The 22,283-nt window shown below is 52.8% G+C and overlaps 1 protein-coding gene across 2 annotated transcripts; it reads left to right on the top strand.

The window, feature by feature from the left end:
- Positions 1–6,214: 6,214 nt before the first annotated feature.
- Positions 6,215–12,079, top strand: TMEM92 (transmembrane protein 92). 2 transcript variants are annotated; one of them, XM_024573462.4, is made up of 6 exons: positions 9,308–9,531; positions 9,989–10,014; positions 10,563–10,642; positions 10,812–10,886; positions 11,052–11,247; positions 11,467–12,079. In XM_024573462.4, exons 3-6 carry the CDS (start codon positions 10,563–10,565, stop codon positions 11,578–11,580), a joined length of 465 nt encoding a protein of 154 aa, XP_024429230.2. In that variant the 5' UTR covers positions 9,308–9,531; positions 9,989–10,014; the 3' UTR covers positions 11,581–12,079. The 2 variants fall into 2 exon arrangements, with proteins under 2 accessions (XP_024429229.1, XP_024429230.2); XM_024573461.3 differs by lacking the exons at positions 9,308–9,531; positions 10,563–10,642 and adding an exon at positions 6,215–6,367.
- Positions 12,080–22,283: the final 10,204 nt, after the last annotated feature.

Here is a 22,283-nt window from a genome sequence, read left to right as displayed (position 1 = left end):
GAGCCAGCCCCCTAAAGGCAGGCCTGGAGATAAAGGAGCTGGGGGGAGGCTGCCACATCAGCACGGGGCAGGGCTGCACTGTGTGCATACCCACAGGCCCATGTATGTGCACGCATGCAGACACGCCGCACACGCCCACACATGCATGCGTGCACACAGCCAAAGCCAAGTCTGTCCTGGGCTGGGGGCCAGATGATGTGGCTGCTTAGAGGAGCTATGATTTGCAGAAGAATGTGATCTCCGCCCACCTCACTTCCCCCGCCCGCTGCTTGTAGTCATTCTTCGCCTGACTCCCAGGCCCCTGAGAAGTGGTCACATCAAGGATGCCCCAAGCTGTATCTTCTCCGCACTTTAGTCTGGGCCCCCAGGCCCTTCAGAGCCCCTCCCCTAAGTATGACCTGCCCACAGAGGGGCTACCCGTTCCACTGGCTGCCCTGAACTCACAGCTTCTTTGGGACTTGGAATTTCTTCCTGAAGTCTAGCCACAATCTGTGACATTTGGATCTGAGACAGAGGAACCCACAGCAGGGTGCGGTGGGGCCCTCTTTCAAGGGGTGAATAAGAGCAGAGATAGAAAATAGAGGCTCCTGGGGATCCTCAACCTATTTCTTCTCTCTGGCTGCAGGGCCCTATCAAGAGTCAACAGTGGGGGTGAGGGTGAGGGAGAGAGGGTGGGAGTGGGGCTGCAGAGAGGGGGAGGGGCTGGGAAGCTGTGGGGAGGAGGAGCCCCAGAGGGAGGGGACTAGGGCTGCAGGATTCTCAAGACCCTTAACCAGGTCCTGTCTCAGCCCCTCCCACTCTGCTCCATCTGCCACCCAGACAGCCAAACTCAGTAGCCCAGCCTTCCCCCTTCGTCTCCCCACCCACCTCTTGGAGGTGTTTCCCCGCTCTGCTGTTGGCCGTGCCCCGGAAACCTACACTTTGGAAGGATAATGGCTCCCAAATGCCATTTTTGTCTCTGCTAAGCCTTGGGAAGGTGAATATTTGTTCAACTCCTCCAACCCGCTCATTAGGATAATAAGCTCCCTGCACTGTTAATTGGCAGGTGGCACACCGCCCTCCACCCTCCCGGCCCACAGGTTGGTGGCTCAGACCTGGGGTCAACTCCAGAAGTCATCTCACCACCCTCACACCCGTCACCCCAAGAATGAGGGGCCGGTGGACTTCAATTTCCAGAAGACTACGGGGAAGAAGACTCAGACCCTGGCCCCATGCCCCAGAATCCCTATCGGCAACCCAACATGCATCCCGCCTCCTCCCGGACGGTGGACAATGAGCCAAGCATGCTTTGCAGAAGGCCCCAGAGGGGTTGCTCCATCTCTAGGGAGCCATTTGACTCATAGGGAGGCCCTGCACAGTTCGGAGGGGCAGGAAGCAGAAGAGGTAGATCCCTCAAAACATAGTGGAGTTGGGGAGTCCATCAGTCAGGAACAGTCCCTCCTAACTGAGCTCCCCCCCCCCGCCCCACCCCCAAGGACTTTGGGAATCTGCTCCCTATCCTCCTGGGGGAATCTGGCCCCTGACCTCAGGAGGCCTCCAACCAGCTTCAATTCAGAGACAACAGAGCCAGTGTTTACTTGGAACAAAGCACCATGGGGAAATGAAAGCTGAATCAGAACTGCCCCTGCAGCCTGGTGAAAACATTAGGACATGTACAGGCATCTTCTAGGGAGGGAGGCCCCGAGAGAAAGCCTGAGTGGGGACAAGCAGAGGGGAACAGTCACTTCTTGCAGGAAGATCCAAGTCCTGGAAGGCTTTCTGGAGGAGGCAGTATTTGAGCTGAGCCTTGAAGGATGGGGTGAGAATTTGTTAGGGAGGGGTGTGGGGACATGTGCTCTAGGTGGAGAGAGCTGCCCAAGCTGAGGAAGGAGGGAAGCAGAAAGGGTCAGGGGTGTGATTGGCGAACATGAGGCAGGACAGAGAGTGCGTTGCAAGGCCAGGTGTGGGCTGGTCATGAAGGACCTTGAAGGTCTCTCTGAGATGGGACTTTATGCAGGCAGAAGTGGGGAGCCTCTGGAAATTACGGAGCAAGAGTGACATGCCCCTACATGGGCAATGGGGAGACTAGGCTGGAAGCCTTATGAGGATGGTTGTGATGGCCGTGGGAGCCACACTGTATGGAAGCAGCGGCAACAGAGACACTTGTGACAAGCAGAGTCCCCAGTTTCCCTGAGTGCCCAGACTGAGGGAGAGCTGAGTGGGTACTCACCGTGAGGCCAGCCCAGGCAGCGATCAGCAGGCAGTGGGGGAGCAGGACGGGGACAAACCAGAAATAGAGGGAATTGCTCAAATGTCTGGTCTCAGCACCACCGCCACATCCACCCTCTCAGATAAGTAGGTCACCCGGCCTCTGACCTGGCCCTTGGTGGGTGCAGGGCACTGAATGGACAGCAGAGGGGGCCAGTGAGCCAGCATTCTGGCGGAAAGCACCCTTAATTCCTCCTCACCTCACTCGTGTCTAAGCGAAATGAAGAGAAGGAGCTTGGGGCCTCTTAGTTATGCCAGGAATGAACCGTTTATTGCATGCTATTATTAAATAACATTTATTTACCATGACTGTATCCCAGACACCAAGGGGCTTATTTCATTCACATAAGGACCCTTGGTGATAAAGTAGGTTATCTACCTCCTCCATTCACAGATCAGTTTGGAGAGACACAGAGAAGTTTAGTTTCTTCACTAAGGTCACACAGCACACCACGGTAAGTGGCACACTTACCAACACGACAGAATACTCTCCCCCCAGGCAGAGCTGGGCTAGAACAGAATGTTCTGTGGACTTTGAAAAGAAAGATCCCAGCCCAGAGCCGTAAGTCATTATGGAAATCAGTGTCTACCACAGTGTGGTGGGAGTGGGGCTGCGAGGAACAGATGTTAGCCTGGCTCTTGCCCCTCATCCTGAGCCCGGGCTGGGCTCCGTCAGGCTGCACAAGGTCCCCCGTGAGGATTCCTCCATCAGAGCAGCCGCTGCCTGATGAGGCTGCCTCTGGGTGTGAGGTCTCGAGACCTGTGTGGTTCTGGTCCTGACTCAGCCCCAGTGTCTCATGTGACTTGGCCTTCCTACCCCTCTGAATTCGTTTGCTTCTTTGAGAAGGGGCTGGTGGACCAGCTGACCTCCCAGGCCCCTCCAGCCAGGCCCTTGAAGGACGCACAATCAGCTTGTTCTTTAGTGAAAGGGCTGAGCGAGTATGAAGACGTCTGGACTTCGCTGCTCTGGGGAAACCCCAGATGGAATGTGGTGCTGAATCTAGAGGGGCTCCCTGGCTGCATGAGGTCTCCCGGGCCTCCCTGCCCCTGCATGCCCAAGCACACACACACACACACACACACACGCATGCGTGCAAACACTTCCCTCTCACTGCCGGGTTAAGTACTGAACAGAAGATGTTGGCTCTGTCCAGGGCCCTTCTGCCTTTACACAACAGCACCCTCTCTGCTCAGTCTGGGGCCCCATTGTCGGTGCTTCAGTCGGGGGCCTCCACCCCCACCCGACCTCACCCACTAAGAATGCTGGGGCCCTGGGAGCCGTGATGGGTGCTGACAACAGGGCTTAGTGTTCTGGGTCTGGGCTGGGACCACCCACCTCCAAGTCCCCGTCCCCCCCCCCCCCCCCCGGCCCGCATCTGCAGGAGGGAGCATATAAGGGCAGTTTGATGCATGAAAAACACTGGGGACCCAGAGGCAGATCCCAGAGGCCCTCTGGACTCCGCCCCATGAGACTTACTTTCCCATTGGGGAGATGTGGGCCAGCGGCTGGAATAGCTGTTTTCAAATGTCTGTCCTATGACATTTTAGGGATGTGGGTAACCTTGCCAGGATTAGCAAATAAAAATATGGGACATCTAGTTAAATTAGAATTTTAGATAAACAACAAATACATTTTAGTATAAATATGTCTCAAATTTTGCATGGGGCATATTCACGCTAAAAATATTATCCATTGTTTCTGTGAAATTCAAATATAACTGTATTTTGCCTGGCGACCCTAGATCTGGGTCAGATGGGTGCCAGAGAGTCAGAGGGGACTGAGGCCAGCCTCCTGCCCTTCGGCCCATCCCCAGGGCACTAGTGCCTGCCTGGTCCCTTCTCCTCAGCTCTTTCAGCCTCCCGGGCCTACCCTTCAAGCTGCTCCATGCCTTCTTCAGCACCCCATTTCACTCCCCAGGATACCATCTTCCCTTAAACTCACCCATCTCCCTCTCCTCTAAGGGCCACACCTCTGTGGGGCTCTAGGCCTGGGCACAGTGGCAGGGGGTGTTGCAGAGATGAGCTCCTCACCCTGCCTTGAGTGTTGACACAGGGAGGCCAGGGCAAGGATGGGAGGGCCTTGGAAGTCCAAGTTAGCAACGACTTCACTAAGGAGGCAGCAGAATGGGCACTGATGGGAGAAGACTCCAGCACTCTGCACCAGGTCCCCCTTAGCAGAGGGGCAAGCTGGGTCCAGAGCCAAGTGCAGGGGCAGGAGGGAAGAGGTGCCCCCTACCCCATGCACATTCCCTTCTCCAATCTCAGTGTCACCAGGAAATTCGAATAGAGAGGTCATTCTCTAGGGCCAGACCCCAAATCCCCTTGGACCAGGAGACTGGAAGATTCTGTCCTTAGGGGCCAAAAGGGCCAAGAGATGGTGAGAAACAGACAGAGAAAGAGATGGGAGGGAGAGAGCAGGGAGAGATATACTGGCAGAGAGAGATCAAGAAGTTGATGAGAAAAACTCATATAGAGACAAGGAAACAAATGGAAACAGAGAGAGGAAACCAGACTCTTTGAGACAAACAGATTAATAAACGCAAGAAAGGAGAAACAGATGGGAAACAGAGGAACCCAGTGAAAAGGAGAGAAACAGTGGAGAAAGCGACAGGGAGAAACTACAACAGGAAGATGGACTGGGAGAAATGGGGAGGAGGCGGGAAAAGTTAAACATAGAACAGAGATAACAGGACTGGGAGAGATGAGAAAGGGTGATAAAGAGGAAGCAGTGAGAGAACGGGGAAAAAGGGGCCAGAGGAGACCGGCTGTGGTTTCATACTAACGTGGGGATATTTTCCAGTGGCAAAGTCAGTTGAGACACAGCAGCAGACGTCTGACAACTTAAGGCCTGAGGATCTACTGGAGCCCTCCCCCCTTTTTCCAGGCTAAGGAGCAGCACCCACCCACCATCTTCACTGCACTCCCTCCCCAGGCGTCGGGGCTCCATCCCTCCAGCTCCGGCAGGGTCTCCACTTGTCTCATCCATGTTTGGACGTCTTGTTCTCATCCTGCGCCTCTCGCCCTCGGTGACGGCCTCCCACCCCGCCCACCAGCCAGCTCCCCCGGGAGGGCGCCTAGGAGACCCAACCGCAGGTCCCAGGTCTCAGCCTAGCGTCCTCACGCTCCCGGGGAAATTTCGGGTTGAGCGATGCTGCCACCTGCCGGCAGGACCCGGGAAGCACAGCACGCCTCGAGGGCTGGGGCGCGGTCGCCTAGGGTGGGAATCCCTCCCCTCCGGGCTGGGACCTCCTGCTCCGGGTCTTTCCAGGAATCCAGAGGGAACTGCTCGCCCGCGCAGAACGTCGCCTGGCTGCGGCTCAGCCCTACTTCGAACCCCAGGGCAAATCTCTGAACCCTGGTTCTTTAATTTCCCCTGTAGTCAAAAGGAGGATGCGTACCAACACTCCTCCTAGAATTTCAAGGGAAGTGGGGGAAACACTGTTGTACCAGGACTGTGCGCCTTGTTCTTCTCTTTCCTCCGAAGTCAACCAGGCAGCCTTTCCCTTGTTTTGAAAAACAACAAAAAACCAAAACCAAAACCAAAAACAAAAGGCGTGGGGTGGTGACACCTCTCCCCATACAATCCCCTCAATCCACTCCAGAACTTTCTCCTCCGCTCAACCTCTGCCCACCCCTTCCCCCAAGAAGGCCTGGTGGGAAGGGACTTGCAAGCGGCCCGGCTCCCTCTGTCCGCAGCCCCCTCTCCCCTTGCGGGTCACAGCACCCCCCTCCCTTAAACCTGGGGCCACTTAGGTTTGGAGCAGTAGCTGCGGATTGGGAAGGGGTAGCTTAGCAGCCTTGAACTGACCCCACAATTTTTTTCAATTAATCTCTTCTACTTCTCAATTACCAACAACCAACCCCGACTTCTTCCTCTCTCCTTCCCGGCTCCTCCCTGCCCCAGGTCCTGCCCAACCGGGTGCATAAGCCCCGCCCCCATCCCGAGGCGGGACCCCGTAGGTGGAGCAACGTGGGAGAGGTCGCGGCCCCGCCTCCCCCGCCTTTCCCCTCTTCTCCTTACACGCCGAAGCTCAGTGGCCCCCACGCCAGGATGTCCGACGCCTGGGTCCTCGGCCTCGTCCCCACCTTGCTGCTTGGCCTGCTGGCCGGCCTCCAACAGGTGAGCGCTTGGGAGGTAAAGCTATAGAAGTTTCAGGGCCCGACCCTGGTGGGTCTGGGGCCTGCTTCTGGAGCCCGGTCACCCCCTTCCAATGTTAGGATTTCCTCCTGACTACACGCAATTAGCCACTTCCTTTTTCGTTTTGCTGGGCAGGTGAAGGAGGGAGCAGCGTAGAGAGGCCCTCAAAAGACTGGGGTTCCTTTACCTTGGGGGGCCCCGTGTAGTGACACTGGCCCTCTCCCACCATCTGACACCTAGCGCCTGTCTATGAGTGGGGACTTTAACCTGCATTGGTCAGTCCTTCCTGCACCTTCACGCTCCTTCCAGCTCCTTCCAGCTCCTTCCCGCTGCGTCAGAAAGCGGGAAGTATCTGGGACTGAGGTCTGGCCACAGGCCAGCCTGTCTCCCCAGCTCTGTTCCCCCAGTGCTGGGTGACCTTGGGGAAGTCCTGGCCTTCTCTGGACTGTTTATTTGTTTGTGCTCCAGCGGGGAGAGGAGGCTCCTTAGGCCCTTTCTAGGATCTGGGCTGGGATTCCAGCTGGTGGGAGGATTTGATCTGGCTGCCTGACCTGAGGCTGGGGTGACCTCTGAAATCTGGGATTCTGAGAGTGGACAGGCATGGCCTCATCTCTCACACCTCCAGTGATGGGGATTTTCTATCCAGTCCTGGGACAGGAGATTACCCTGGAAACCCATGTGAGTCTAGAAGACAGATATTTAACTTCTGCCTAAGATCCAAGGGAAGTGCCAGGTGGGCTTCCCAGAACAGGGCACACTCACACGACGGGGCCACTTTGCCCCTGAAGCCCTGGTCCTCCGCAGTCACTAGGCCACCAGTGTGTGCGATCACTATGCGAGCATCCTCTTGTTGATTCTTCCCGCCCTCTCCAGGGGGCAGGCGCTGCTGATGTCCCCAGTCCCCATCAGTAGTGTACAGGCGTGCTCTGGTTAACAACGGGAGTACGTCCTCAGAAACGCATTGCTAGGTGATTTGTCGCAGGGACATTGCTGAGTGCACCTGCACAAACCTAGGTGGTGAGCCTACTCCACACCTAAGGCTCTGTGGTACGGTCTGTCCCCCAGGCGATCAGCCGGTACCCTGAAGGCAGCAGTAATACAATGGCAAGTGTTTGTGTATCTAATTGTAGGAAAGGTACAGTCAGAATACAATATAAACAATTTAAAAAATGGCACCTCTGTATAGGGCACTTACCTTGAAGGGAGCTTGCCGGACTGGAAGTTGCCCTGAGTGAGTCAGTGAGTCAGTGGTGAGTGAGTGTGAAGGCCTGGGACACTACTGTGGACTTTATACACACTGTGCACTTAAGCTAACTAAATATCTAAAACAATACAAGGTTAAATCAAGCACAAGAGAACATAATTCATTCAAGAAACTCAGGCCCCGGCCAGGTGGCTCAATTGGTTGGAATCACCGTCCCAGACACCAAAAGGTTGTGGGTTCGATTCCCAGTCAGGTGGGTACGGGGAGGGGGGGGCAACCAACAGATGCTTCGCTCTCACATCGATGTTTCTCTCTCTCTCCCTTCCTTTGTCTCTAAAATCAAAGAACACATCCTCAAGTGAGGATTAAAAACTCAGTAAATGCTAGGTGTAATGAGGCTGCTCTGGGGTAACACAGCTGCTGGTCCACAGCAAACGTTTATAGGTAGGAAGAATGTACCGTAACGATAAAAAGCATAGTCTACTAAATACTGGTTAACACAGTCCTTTTGTATGATTATCAAGTACTGTGTACCGTACATGATTGCATGTGCTCAACTGGCACGTGCAGTAGGTGTTTTACACGACTGGCAGCACAGTAGGTTGTTCACACCGGCATCACCACAAACACGTGTGTAGTACACAGGATGGCGAGCATGTCACCGCCCAATAGGAATGTTCAGGCTCCATCACAGTCCTCGTGGAGCACCATTACGTGTGCGGTCTGTCACTGACCGAAATGCACGTACATGGCCTGTGACTGTGAGCCGAGGCTCCCCAAGATCATCCTGACACTCGATGGGACTCAGGTGCTGGACCAGCTCAGACAAGGCCGCCCCTGGCATAATGAGGGAAGAGAATCTAGCAGAAGATTTCCTGCCCCTCCCAAACAGGAACTCAGCACCAACTTATGAAACCTGTTCACACCTGCCCTGCTTAGCTGGGGGCCAGGAGAGGGAGGAGGGACAGGGTCTGGGATCTGAAGGGGGAGGGGCTGCCACTGAGTGTCTGCACCCCTGGGTCTGTCCCCAGCTCTGCTGGGGCCTCTCTGTGCTGTGTGACCCTCACGCTCTCTGGGCCCACTTGCCCCAGGGATTCATTGCTGTTCCAGCCCCCACCATCCAGGGCTTGTGAGAAGCTGGCACTCACGTGGGGCTGAATAGGAAAGGGGGAGTCAGCACGACTATTAATTGGCTGTCAGTGGTATTCTTAGCTTTACTATTGTCATCGGCAATTGAAATGTTACTGAAATATTCAAGAAAAGGTATAAAGATAGGGTGGCCTAACCAAAGTTAGCTTCTTATTCTTGAGTCCCAGTTGTTTGTCCCGGGGAAGCTGCGGGCACAGATAACCTCCCATTCCCCACTGCATTCCCATCCCTGCATTCCTCCTCCGTACTGGGCCTGGGAGCAGCCAGGAAGAAATGAAAGTGGGGAATCAACGAATCAATGAATGCTCATTGCCAATCTTGTTGGGTTTCGACAGTAATGAAACAGACCCAAATCCTGGCCCTGTGGCGTTTACACTCTACCTCAGAACCACGCAATGAACAAAATAAAGAAAAACATATAGTGTGTTAGATGTTGATAAGAGCTATGTAGAAAAATTAAGCACAGTGAAGGGAAGGGGAGTGGTCAGAGAGGAAGGTGCTGAAGCCAGGGTAGCAGAGACCTGCGGGAAAATGTTCCAAACGAGGCTTACATAATTGCTATTAATTGGGTTAAATTCTGGACAGACCCTGGATGCCCCGCAGAGCTAGTGTAGAATTGGTGCGGAGAGAGGAGCTGACTCCAGAGAGGAGGGTCCAGGCAGCCTCAAACAGAGAAGCCTCCTGCCCCCCACCCTCCGCCCCAGGCAGGGAGCTGAAGAACAAACAGGGCGCAGCAGACCACGAAGGCCTGGGGAAGGGGGCCTGCCCCTGCATGCAGGTGTGAAACAGCCAGGTGTGTGCAGGAAACTCCCAATGGGTGTGTGTGCGAGAGAGGGTGCGACGGCTGAAGCTGGTCCCTGGGGGCCAGGGCCCAGGGGGCCCCGACTGGGAATTCCAGCGCCGTGCAGGTACTCAGATGTCTGTGGGTAGAGACCTGTCCGCTGTGTGGGGCGCGGCTCCAGTGGGCAGCAGGAGCTGCTGGCGTCCTGGACTGTAGGTGTCAAAGGCATGAGCTTGCACACCTGGGGAGAGGAGGGGCAAATATGGTGTCGGGGGGGTGGCAGGGAGAAGGAGGAGAGCTGGGGGCCTCCAGGTGGCAGCTAGGGCTCCCATCACTGCCCTGGGGAGCGGGGTGGGGTGGAGAGCAGGCTTGCGGGGAGATGCTGGTCCACTGGGGATCTGCTGGCGGTCAGGTACCTGGGCAGCATCAGAGCTTATGTTCCTTGACCTCTGCCTCTTTTCCTTCACAGGCTGCAGCCAAGTGTGTCCTCTTCTTGTAAGTCTTGGGTTGGGCTGTAACTTCCAAACTGGGGAGGTGACACCCCAAACCTGCCCTGCCTGCCTTCCCGGGAGGGAGCACCTCATCCATCATCCTCTCCCACTCCCCTTCCAGCCAGAAACCAGCCCCCCTTTCCCCCACCCAGAGAAGGAGACTCTGCCCTCTCCTGCTCCCCACCGGTCACTCCAGGGGGAGTTTCTCACCCGCGGTCCTTCCAAAGCTTAATCCCCTTCCTTTCCACTGCAGTCTCAGGCCACCTCCCCCTGAGAGGACCCCGGGAGAGGGGATAATCTGGGTGCCACCTGAATACAGAAATGCCAGGGAGCCTGAGCACAGTGAGGAAGGGCTGAGGGATAGTCTTTGGGCAGAAGAGTGTTTGCATCAAGTCAGCCCTGGATTTGCCAGGCACACCCTCTCCCTCCCCCCTCCTACCCTCTGGGCCCCAGCAAGGGCTCCTCCTCCTCCTCCTCGGCTAGCTCCTGGACACTCCCTATGCCCCCTTTCTCCACTGCTACACTCAGTCCCCACACCTGCCCATTTTGTAGATGAGGAAAGCGAGGGCCAGGAAGGAGCATAACTTGGCAGAAGTGCACAAGCCCGGGAGCGAGATGCACCTGGAACCCAGGTTCTGATCCCAGCCCCAGGTTCCTCCCACTAAGCCCAGAGTGGCCCCTACCCTCAGCCCACAGGGGGCACGACTCACTCCCTGAGTGCACGGGTACATTTTGAGGAGGCTGGCATCCCTCTGCCCCCCCACCTTGGTAACGACGGCCTCTCTCTGCCTCCACCCGCAGAAGCTGCCCCGAAGGATTCAAATGCTGTGGTGACAGCTGCTGCCAGGAGTATGAGTTCTTCTCTGGCCCCTTGAGGTGAGCCCAGGGCCAGCTCCTCTGGGCACAGCCCTCCAGGGGGTTTGGGCCACACAGGGCAGCCTGGGCTTCCTGCCCTGGAGCCGTGTGTGCGTCGAGGAGGAAGGGAGGTAGGGCGGGCATGGCCTGCAGACTCAGGGTGATGCTGGCGGTCCCTCACCCCAGGATCTTCGTCATCATCTTCCTGATTATTATGCCCATCATGTGCATCTGCGGCCTGGCGAAGCACTTCTGCCGCAGCTGCAGAGAGCAGGAACAGCACCCCCCGACAGCTCACCTGGGGCCCCCGGAGCTGCTCCCCAGTGCCCCTGCAGAGAGGATCGAGGTGTCCACCTCTGAGCCCCCACCCCCCTACAGTGAGGTGGGTGTCTGTCCTAAGCCCTGCTCTGCTCCCCGGCCTTCTGCGTCTCCCATTGTCTCGATTTTTAGGGCAGCAGTGAGAGTGGGGGGGCTCCTGGCCCCATGGGGGGCTCCGCGGCCGCATTGGCTCACCCCTTCCCCTGGTGCACCGCTGGCATATGGGTGGCAACGGCCGCTGCCAGGCCCTAAGGAGACTCTGTGTCCTCTCCTTTCCCTGCAGATTATTCTGAAGCCAGTCCTGGACCTGCCCCCCATGGATCCACCCCCTCCCTACAGCATCAGGCCTGAAGAACATTCTGGGGTCTCCAGGGGCATCGACAACCCAGCCTTTTGAGCCACCGCCTACCTGGAATCCTGCCTCAACCACCTCCTCCCCAGCACTTACTGGATCAAGCCAGACACCTGGGACCCCTGAACTGCCCCCGCCCACCCTGCTACATCTCTGGCCTTTCTTGGATTTAACTTATTGCTTTTCCTGCCCCTGCTTCACACCAACTGTCTCTGTTGTCCCAAGGTCTGGGCTGGAGCGACAGTGCCCGTCCACCGCCCCCCGCCAGCCCCCAGCCCAAGTTAGAGGCTGCCAAGAGGAAAATAATGTCAACAATTGGAGTTGACAGACAGTAGAATGGGCTACTTTGAGGAGTGGAGAGAGCCCTGTAGCTGGAGGTATACAAATCTCGACTGGACAGCCAGCTCTGAGACTCTGCTGCGGGAGATCAGACTGCCTGAGCTCTGAGCCACCTCCAGCTCTCCCTGAATGGAGAAGACCCCATTCTACCCCACCCTACCCCCCCGATGTGTGTACTCACTAAACTAGCTGATTGCTGCTGAGACTCTGCCTGAGGTTCTGTGGGGAGGTGAGCTGGGGGAGAGGGAGGGCAGGGAGGGGAGGAAGTCGTGGCAGGGAAACAAGAGCCTGGAAAGACAGTACATCCCTGGGCCACCCTCTGGGAGACAGGTGCTTTGACCTCCTGTTCCCTGAGGTCTCTGGGTGCTAAAGAGCCTAGACAGAGAGGGGGGGATAGGGTGGGAGGGACCAGCTGTGTGCTTCTACACCCCACCCTCCTACTGTTTCCCTGGGGAGGCAGAGCTCAGCTCCCCAACTCTCGCCCTGGGGGTGGGGAGTGGGAGGCTGGCCTTCTGTAGGGCAGGGCTCCTGAAGACACGGATCAGCCCCACCTTGGAATCTCCTGGAGGGAGGAAAGGGCAGATCCTCCCTTTCTTCCAGTCCTGGGTGGTTCTAGCTGCTGGGTTAACCCTGAAGTGGAAAGAAGCATTCAGCATTGCAGAGAGTCTGCCCAGGGCATCAGGGAGCCTGGCATCGTGCTTGCAGAAAGAGACACACCCCAGCCTATGTCTTGAGGCTCAGGCTGGGCCCCTCCTTTGCACACCAACCCTGCCTTGTACTCACTGCTCCCCTGCAGCCCATGAGCTCTGGCCTTCCTTTGCAAGCAGAGGGCAGAGCAGCAGTGCTGGCCAAAGCTCCTGGGACGTTGAGGTAGACCTGATGCTAGCCAGGATGACTCCTGTAGGCCTCTCCTAGTAGTACCCAGCCTTGGGGATCAGGACCCAGGCAGGTGGCAGGGGTGGGGGGTTGGCACAGCCAGCCCCCAAAAGCCCAGGAACTGGGGCTTTCTGGCTTAGGGTTCCTGCTGGGACAGGGCCCAGAGGGAGTGCAGTGGTTACGGACAACACAGAGCTGATGGTAGGAGAATGAGCTCAGTCACAAAGGTTTCAGGGATTCATCAGAAGGAAGGTCTGTGGGTGCTTTGTATAAACCCCACTAGCTCTGATGGGAGAGGTCCTAGAGCCGACGTGGCCCTCCCTGTGGTAAACTCCAGCCCCAGCGGGAGCGTGTTAAGCAATGGGCTTTGCAGACCTGGACGAGGAGGCCATCGCAGCTCGGACTCTGCCTTCTTTCCATCCAAGATGACACAGGGCCTTCTAATCCTCCCGCAGTGGCCGAAGTGGCCTGAAGGCAAGTGGTCCCAAGCGTCGCTGGGACCTGGTGGCACATAGGGCCAGTCCTATGGCTCTGCTCACTGTGGGTGGGAGTGGACATAGTGCGATCTTCCTGGAGGGCCATGTAGCAGTACGATTCCGCGGACGTTCACAGACATCCTACTCGGGGTCTGGCACCGTGCCTGGCATTGGGTTTTCATGAAAATTTTAAATGCATGTGACCCAGCAATTCCACTCCGCAGGAAATCCTTCAGAAGTGCTCAGACACAGAAGAGCTGAAAGAGGTGTCTGTCACGGCACTCTAGCGCGGGGTTGGTGCCCACCGACAGGGGCCCGTACCTGCACCAGGCTCGTCCGCGTTGTGAGTGCTCCACAGCCCTGGGGACGAAGCAGTGGGTCTGAGATACCAACCGGGTACCTTGTCCTTCATCTATTATTACAGAGAGAAGGCAAGTTGCAGAACAATAAATACATACGACATCATACTTGTTATATATGCATTTCCTTTGCGAATGTGTAGAGAAGATCTGGAAGGATATGAACTAAACCACACGTGCCCTCTTTCAACAGTGGTTGGCATTGCGCAATGGAGGAAAGGAAGCATGCTTGGTCATTGTTTGTATTTTTACCACAAGCAAGCGTGGCTTCTGCAAATATATATATATGTTTATAAATATATATATATATATATATATATATATATATATATAAAGATTTCTTTAATGGAAGACACAGGCAGCTTGAGAAGTTAATAAAGACTCATTCTGTGAACTTTGCTTGATGGCAATTCAGGTATTATCAGACCTGCTATGAGGAAGAAGCTGGAAGGACTCAGGCATGTGACACATATGACAAATATGTGACACAGAATAGATCCCCAGTGGACAGGGGACAGCCTGGACGCCTCTAGACAGGTGAGGACACATGACGCCCGTATGTGAAACCTACGCAGGACTGTGACGGGCACTCAGCATGTAGTACAGGATGTCTGGCTGGTTGGTTTGGGGGATAAGCAATTCCACGAGGACTGAGAAGTCACTCCTTTCGCTTGGTTTAGCAGCCCAAATGCAATGCAGGAATAAGAAAAGATGGGATCACTAGGAATGACTGAGTGGTTGCCTGAGTGAAGGAATAAACCTGTGGAGGTCTGCTGGCAGACATCTGTAAAGATACGCACAGCTTGGTGAACCCCAAGAAGGTGCTCCTCGTGTCTGTGGACTTGAACTTCAGTCTGCAGGGGACTGCCCAGAGGCCTGGGGAGTGCAAGAAACGCTGTGAGGCACGGGGCATGCTGGGGTGCTGGGGGAGGGCCTTATGCTCCAGGGGCAGAGGGAGGGAGAACGGAGCTCAGCTGTGGTGGGAAGTTGGGGGGACGACACCCGCGAGAATCAAACCTCACCCTGGGACTGCGTTTCAGAACTCCAGCTTCCAGCGTTTTAGAGTCTGCACCCAGCATCCCCTGGTCTGGGTTTCCTTTCCAGCACTGGTAGGGTGTAGCTCACTGTTCCCCAAGACAGGAGGGGCAAAGCAGGTCAGAGAGTTCATCCCCTCCTCCTCAGCCACACTCTCCAATGGATAGACCCGATCTTGTCATCCTGGTAAGCTCCCCGCCCCTAACATCGCCCCTAACATCACCTCCTATTCCTCAGACTCCGGTACTGTATCAGCCCCATGCCAGCAATTCCTGGAGCCCACTGAGACCTCCAGGCCACCGGCCTTAGCCCCTTAGTCCCTTAGCCCCATCAGCCCTGTCCTCCCTGCCTTCCTCATCCAGCTTGGAGTCCTTGACCTAGCTTGATAATCACTCCCCCAACCTCCCCACCCCTGTATCTAATTCCTTACCCTTATCTCCATCCATCATACTCACCTGGCAAGCCCCAAACTCTGGTTGAAATCAACTTCTGCTCAAGCACCAGTACACCTGTATGACGGAACTCACTTCAAAATCAAAACTGAATCCCAAGCAGGCCCCCAGTCCTCCATCACGGCTTAGCAGCTTTGCTCTTTTCCTCTGGAGACAGACTAATTCATGCCTTCTACTCTTTCATTCTCCCACAGGCTGACCTCAACTTCAGCTGGTGACGGCACCACAGAAGTCAGAGGACAAAGTGGATGTAATCGCAAGAGAACCACCCAATCCCCCCCGGCCCCCACCTTGGTGACAGTGGAAGCCACATCCCACACTGCCAACTGGATCCCTCCCCCTTGGGCCTTCTGAAGACCACACTTGTGCAGGTACTGCTGTGCCAGCCACGGCCCCTCATCACTGGGCCTTTACCCTACGTCCTGTGTCCTGTGCGTGAATACGCCACCCATCTTAGAGAAGCCCTCCCGTGACACTGGCATTGCGTGCGCTGCCCCACTCCCTCCTCCCCAGTCTTGGGCTCCAGTCAGCTCTTCGTCCCCATCATTCCCCGAAGTGGCTCTTGCCCATATCACCAGTGACTGACATCTCGCCGAAGCCAAAGCTCGACTCTCTAGCCTCATTTCCTGTCTCTCAGTGGCATTTGACATACTTGGGCTCCTGCCTCCTTCAAGAAAAACATATTTTCCGTGGACTTCCCTGGTTTTCCTCCTACTCATGGGCTGTTCTTCCTTAGGCTCCTCCCCTTTTCCCTCCCCCTCCCCCAGCTCCAAATGATAGTCAGCAGGGAGGTTTTGTCTCTGGAGCTCGTCTTTGTGCTCAGTCACTCCCCTAGTGGGTCCCACCCACCCAGTGCGTGGCTTCATGGGCCATCTCAAATCTTTATCTCCGGCCAAGATTTCCCCCTTGATCTCCAGACTAATATATTTACCTTATGCTTAACTACCTATCACCTCCACTTGGATGCCTAATGAGCGTTTCACAGCCAAAACTAGGTCTGATTTCCCTCCACCTCACCCCAAATCCAGTCCTTCCCAAGTTGACACATCATAAATAAATGGCACCACCAGCCAGCTGTTCAGGCCAAAAAACTCAAGTTATTCTAATTTCTTTCTTTCCCTCACCTTCTTGCCCTGCCTCCAAAATAGACTGCACTTTTCACCATTTTACAAGTTACAACCCTCAACCAAGTAAGTCACCAGGAAGTCTAGCCTAGGCTATCCTAATGACTTCCTAACTGGTTTCCTCTCTCCACGCTTGTCTCATCCTGCCCCCTGCAGTTCATCCTACATACTGCAGCCAGGGAGGTTTCCCTAAAGCAGCGATTTTCAGTGACCTGCAAGAGGCACCATGGTGTGCCACAAGAATGTTTCAACCATGCAGTGCCTGACTATTTAGTCAGGGGCACTGACCTCTTTTCCCTGAGACTGTCAAACAAAAAAAATGACAACAGCCAACACAATAATAGCCATCCAGTATGCATGAACTAAAATTATACCTATTTTTTGTCCGATTGGCAAAAAATATATTTTCTGGTGCACCGCAGAATTTTAGTAACTCGTTTATGTGCGTCACGAGATGAAAAAGGTTGAAAATCACTGCTCTGAAGCACAGATAATGTATGTCATTCCCCTGCTTACAGGTCTCTGATGGTTGCCCAGGGATTTGGAATAAACCCCAAACCCTCGACTGTGGCCTTCGGGGGCCACAAGGCACAGTCCTCTCATCTCCTCCCTTCTCACTGCATTCCAGCCACAGTGGCCTGTTCTCTGAGCCTTGAATATCCCACATCAGTCTGGCTCGGGCCTGTGACGGCTTTTCTGCTTGGAATGCCCCTCCCGCCCACTCCCCGACCCACTTCTCTTCCAATATTCACACGGCTAGCTTCCCCGCACTCCAATTCCAGCCGCCACCACCGCCACAGAGCCTGCCCTGGCCGCGCTGCACGGGGCAGCCCCTCTGGTCCCACTCTGTCACACGATGCTATTTCATGTTTGTCCTAGCACCACCACCGCCATACTCATTTACGTGCTTGTGTGCTCACAGCCTGTTTTCCCTCTCCAGACCCATGCGCCTTGGGGCTGGGGATTTTCCACATTCACTGTCCGGTCCAGAGTCAAGAACAATGCCTAGTATGTGGGGGGCGTCACTCTTTGTTGACTCACTCCCAGCAGCCGCCACTGTGGTCACAGCCACCTCTAAAGCAAAGCCCAAACGTTCCTGCAAGAGAAAGGCCAGGAAAGGAGTATCTCAGGCCCTGCAAACGCCCCTCAGGGCCATCTGTTTGATGCCAGGCCCTCGACCCAAAAGGAGTTGTGCTCTTTCTTTTCCTCCCTCCCTCCCTTCCTTCTTCCCTTCCTTCCATCCTTTCTTCTTCTTCACTGAATACTCAGTGAGCGCCTCTTACATGTCAGGCATTGTTCCAGGGTCTGGGTCAAGGAGGCCCACAAAACAGACACCATCCCTGTGCCCGTGGAAAGCAGAATCCAATCAAGCAATCCGACAGGGGATCCGTGGCTGCCCTCCGGCCCGGGTGCCGGGCAGAAAAACTGCACTGTGGTGTTTCAGGACTTTGGTGCGGCAGGGGAACTGCTTCAGATCAGGGGTCCGACACGGTCTGTCTAAGGGGGCGTTATAGGCGATGTGGAGCTAGTGCCAGAAGGAGAAGTAGACAGACATGAACACACATGGAGAAGAGAGGTCACGGCAGAGGGCCTAGTGTGTGCAAAGACCCTGAGTGTGCAAGGGGCTCACAATGGCCGGAAGACTTAAAGGCCACTCCTCCCTGCTTCAAAATCCCTAAGATTCTTCACAAGGGTGAATTCATGTCCTACGGCTGTCATAACAAACCACCACAAACTGGCTGGCTTAAAGCAACAGAAATTATTTTCTCACGGCTCCGGAGGCCAGAAGTCTGAATCAAGGTGTTGGCAGGGTTGGTTCCTTCTGGAGCTTCCGAGGGAATTCCATTCCGTGCCTTCTTGTAGCTTCTGAGGGCTGCCCGCGATCCTTGGCACCCCTTGGCTCGGGGCGGCCCTGCAACCTCTGCCCCATCTTCACACGGCCTTTTGCTCTGTGTCTGTGTGCATTCTGAGGGCACTCTTTATGGGACTTGGGGCTCGCCCTGCTTCGGGGTGGTCTCACCTCAACATCCTTACCTTAGTTACATCTGCAGAGGCCCTTATTCCAGATAAGTTCACATTCGGAGGTTCTGGGTGGATCTGTCTTTTTGGGGACACAATCCAATCTGCTACAGAGAATATGGCCCTAGACATTCCCATCTGGATGGCACCTCAGAGACCCTCTGAAACAGCACATCTTAAAGGGTAATTCCTAAACAGCTTCTTCTATTTTTTAATAATTTTTAAAAAAGATTTTGTCTTTATTTTTAGAGAGAGGGGAAGGGAGGGAGAAAGAGAGGGAGAGAAACATCAATACGTGGTTGCCTCTCAAGCACCCCCTACTGGGGACCTGGCCCGCAACCCAGGCATGTGCCCTGACTGGGAATCAAACCGGTGACCCTTTGGTTCTCAGGCCGGCACTCAATCCACTGAGCCACACCAGCCAGGGCCAGAAGATTTTGAAAGGGAGAATGTTCAAATAAATTTGGGAAATGCTGCATACACATCTCACAGTGGAAGATCACAGTTCACCCTAGCATATTAAAGGGCTCAGCGTTCACAGTAAAGAAGCCACGTACCATGATTTTAAAAAACGCCTCTCTAGTTTATTTCACTATAAAACCCATTTTCCTTCTCATAATCCCGGTGGAATTCTGCGATCCTATCATCATGTAGATATTCGAGAGAAATGCTTTGTCTTATTATAGATGAGATGATAAAGTCTAGAAAAGAGAAGTGACTCATCTAAGGTTACGAAATTGGCAGGATCAGAATCTGGATTCGAAACTCAGTCTCATGAAGAAGATAGAGATGGAGAACAAACGAGTGAGTGCCAGGGTTTAGGGCTGATGCGGGGAGGGGGTGGGTGTGACTACAGAGTAGCAGGAGGGAGATCTTCATGGTGATGGGGGTTGCTCGGTACCCTGATTGCAGTGGTGATTACACAAATCTGCACAGGTGATTAAAAAAAGACGCAGAATTACATACCCGCATTGTCCCAATGTCAGTTTGGGGACTTTGATCCTGTTTCTCCCAACAGTTGCGTCTTATGAAATGTAACTATTGGGCATTGCATAAGGTTCAACCATGGGAGGGAGAAACTGGGCAAAGGGAACTTGGGACCTCTGTACGGTCTTTGCAACCTCCTGTCGGTCTATAATTATTTCAAAACATAACGATTTTAAAAAGTCAGTTTCCTGCCTCCAGGTTCAAGAGCTCTTTATGTGATTAAAGGTCAATAGAGCAAATTTAGTTTCTGTTTATGTGCCCAGGGCCCAACCAAAGCACAGTTTGTTGTTTTTTCTGGTTTGCAGTTTATTTAAGCGGCAGTAATTTGGGTGTGGAGGGCTGTAATTTGCACACGCTCTGCTACAGTGGTGATTGCAAAGTCGGATGCTCCTTCTCCTTCCTTCACACCTGCCCGTGGCCTGTGGCCAAGACCCCTGACCACACAGACACAGGAAGAGGACCTGGGCTTTCGAAATGAGTTTCTTAGTCATTCAAACGTGCCTCTGTGGGGCAAGGTTATATATTTATGTTTATATTTTTGACAAAATGTAAAATTTCTGTACAGAAACAGGCAGCTGGAGAAATTTGGCTCAGGAGCCATAGTTTATCGACTTCTGAACTAAAACAAACAAATAAATTTTGTTTTCCACCACTTACCGCCTACCCAGTTTGCTTGTGCTGTTGATTGTTTTTCTTTGTTTTGTTTTCCCAATTTTTTATTGTGGTAAAATAAAATATAACATAAAATTTACCATCTTAACCATTTTTTAAAAGGGTTTTTTTTTTAAGATTTTATTTATTTGTTTTTAGACGGAGGGGGAGGGAGGGAGGAAGAGAGGGAGAGAAACATCAATACGTGGTTGCCTCTTGCGTGCCCCCAACTGGGGAACCTTGCCCACAACCCCAGTATGTGCCCTGACTGGGAATCGAACTGGCAGCCTTTCAGTTTGCAGGCCAATGCCCACTGAGCCACACCAGCCAGGGTCTTATTTGTACTTCTTAAACTCCTCACTTCTTCACCCATTGCCTCACATCCCGCCCTCCCATCTGGCAACCATCAAAACGCTCTCTGTATCCATGATTCTGTCTCTGTTCTTCTTGTTAGCTTAGTTTGTTTTTTAGATTCAATTGTTGATTGATAGGTATTTATTGCCATTTTTTTTGTTCATAGTTTTGATCTTCTTTTTCTTAAATAAGTCCCTCTAACATTTCATGTAATAAGGGTTTAGTGATAATGAACTCCTTTAGTTTTTCCTTGTCTGGGAAACTATGTGCCCTTTGATTCCAAATGGTGCCTTTACCGGGTAGATCAATCTTGGCTGTAGGTCCCTGCTTCTCATGATTTCCAATATTTCTGGGCAGTCCCTTCGAGCCTGAAAAGTTTCTTTTGAGAAATCGGCTGACAGTCTCAGGGGAACTCCCCTGTAGGTAACTCACTGATTTTTCTCTTGCTGCTGTTTTGTCCAAGTCTTTCGCTTCCTTGGGTAACTTCAAACTATTCTTTTTGATGCTATTATAAATGGAATTGTTTTCATAATTTCTTTTTCAGACTATTCGTTGTTAGTGTATAAGATTGCAATTGATCTCGGATATCTCTTGTAGCAATATTTTATTGGATATATCTCCCCAGGCAAGAGAAACAAAATAAAAAGTAAACAAATGGAACTATATCAAACTAAAAAGTTTTTGCACAGCAAAGGAAAACATCAACAAAATAAAAAGACAGCACACAGAAAGGGAGAATATATTCACCAATACATCTGATAAGGGATTAATATACAAAATTTATTAAAAACGTATAAAATTTAATACCAAAAAAACCCCAACAACCCAGTTAAAACATGGGCAAAGGACTTGAATAGACACCTCATCAAAGAGGACATACAGATGGCCAATAGACATATTAAAAGATGTTCAATATCATGAATCATCAGAGAAATGCAAATTAAAACCACAATAAGATATCATCTCACACCTATCAGAATGGCTGTCATCAGTAAATCAACAAACAACAAGTGCTGGTGAGGATGTGGAGAAAGGGGAACCCTTTTGCACTGTTGGTGGGAAAGCAGATCAGTAAGGCCACTGCGGAAAGCAGTATGGAGATACCTCAAAAAATTAAAAATGGATTTGCCTTTTGACCCAGTGATCCCACTTCTGGGAATATATCTGAAGAAACCCAAAATGCCAATTCAAAAGACCATAAGCATCCCTATGTTCAGTGCAGCATTATTTACAATAGCCAAAATATGGAAGCAGCCCAAGTGTCCATCAGTAGATAACTGGATAAAACAGCCATGGCACCCTGGCTCATGTGGCTCAATGAATTGAGTGCTGGCCTGCAAACCAAAGGGTCGCTGGTTCAATTCCCAGTCAGGGCACATGCCTGGTATGTGGCCCAGGTCCCCAGTTAGGGGCATGTTGAGAGGCAACCACACATTGATGTTTCTCTCCCTCTCTTTCTCCCTCCCTTTCCCTCTCTCTAAGAATAAATAAATGAACTCTCTTATATAAAAAAAAAAACACAACTATGAGACACTTACACAATAGAATACTACTTGGCCATAAAAAAGAAAATTTTACCCTTTGAAGCAATATGGTTGGACCTGGAGAGCATTATGCTAAGTGAAATAAGCCAGTCAGAGGAAGACAAATACCATATGATCTCACTCATATGTGGAATCTAATGAACAAACTGAACTAAAAAGCAAAACAGAGACAGACTCAGAGAGTTCAGGATAACAGCTAAAGTTGTGGGGGGTGGAGGGATGGGGCAAAAAGGAAAAAGGACTCATGGACATGGACAACAGTGTGGTGATTGCAGTGGGGGAGGGATATAAGGGGACTTAGTGGTAACGGAAAAAAATTAAAAATAAAATAAAGAATGCAACTGATTTTAGTGAGTTCATTTTGTATCCTGCTACGTTAGTGAATTCATTTAATAGTTCCAACAGGGTTTTTTTGTTTTGGGGGTTTTTGTGGTGTGGAATCTGTAGGGGTTTCTGCATATAAGATTATATCATCTGCTAACAGAGATAATTTTATTTCTTCCTTTCTAATTTGTGTGCCTTTTATTTCTGT

The sequence above is a fragment of the Desmodus rotundus genome, chromosome 9, assembly GCF_022682495.2.
Source record: "Desmodus rotundus isolate HL8 chromosome 9, HLdesRot8A.1, whole genome shotgun sequence".
NCBI lineage: Eukaryota > Metazoa > Chordata > Mammalia > Chiroptera > Phyllostomidae > Desmodus > Desmodus rotundus.
The sequence above is the reverse complement of the archived record's forward strand: the minus strand, read 5'-3'. Positions and strand labels throughout refer to the sequence as shown.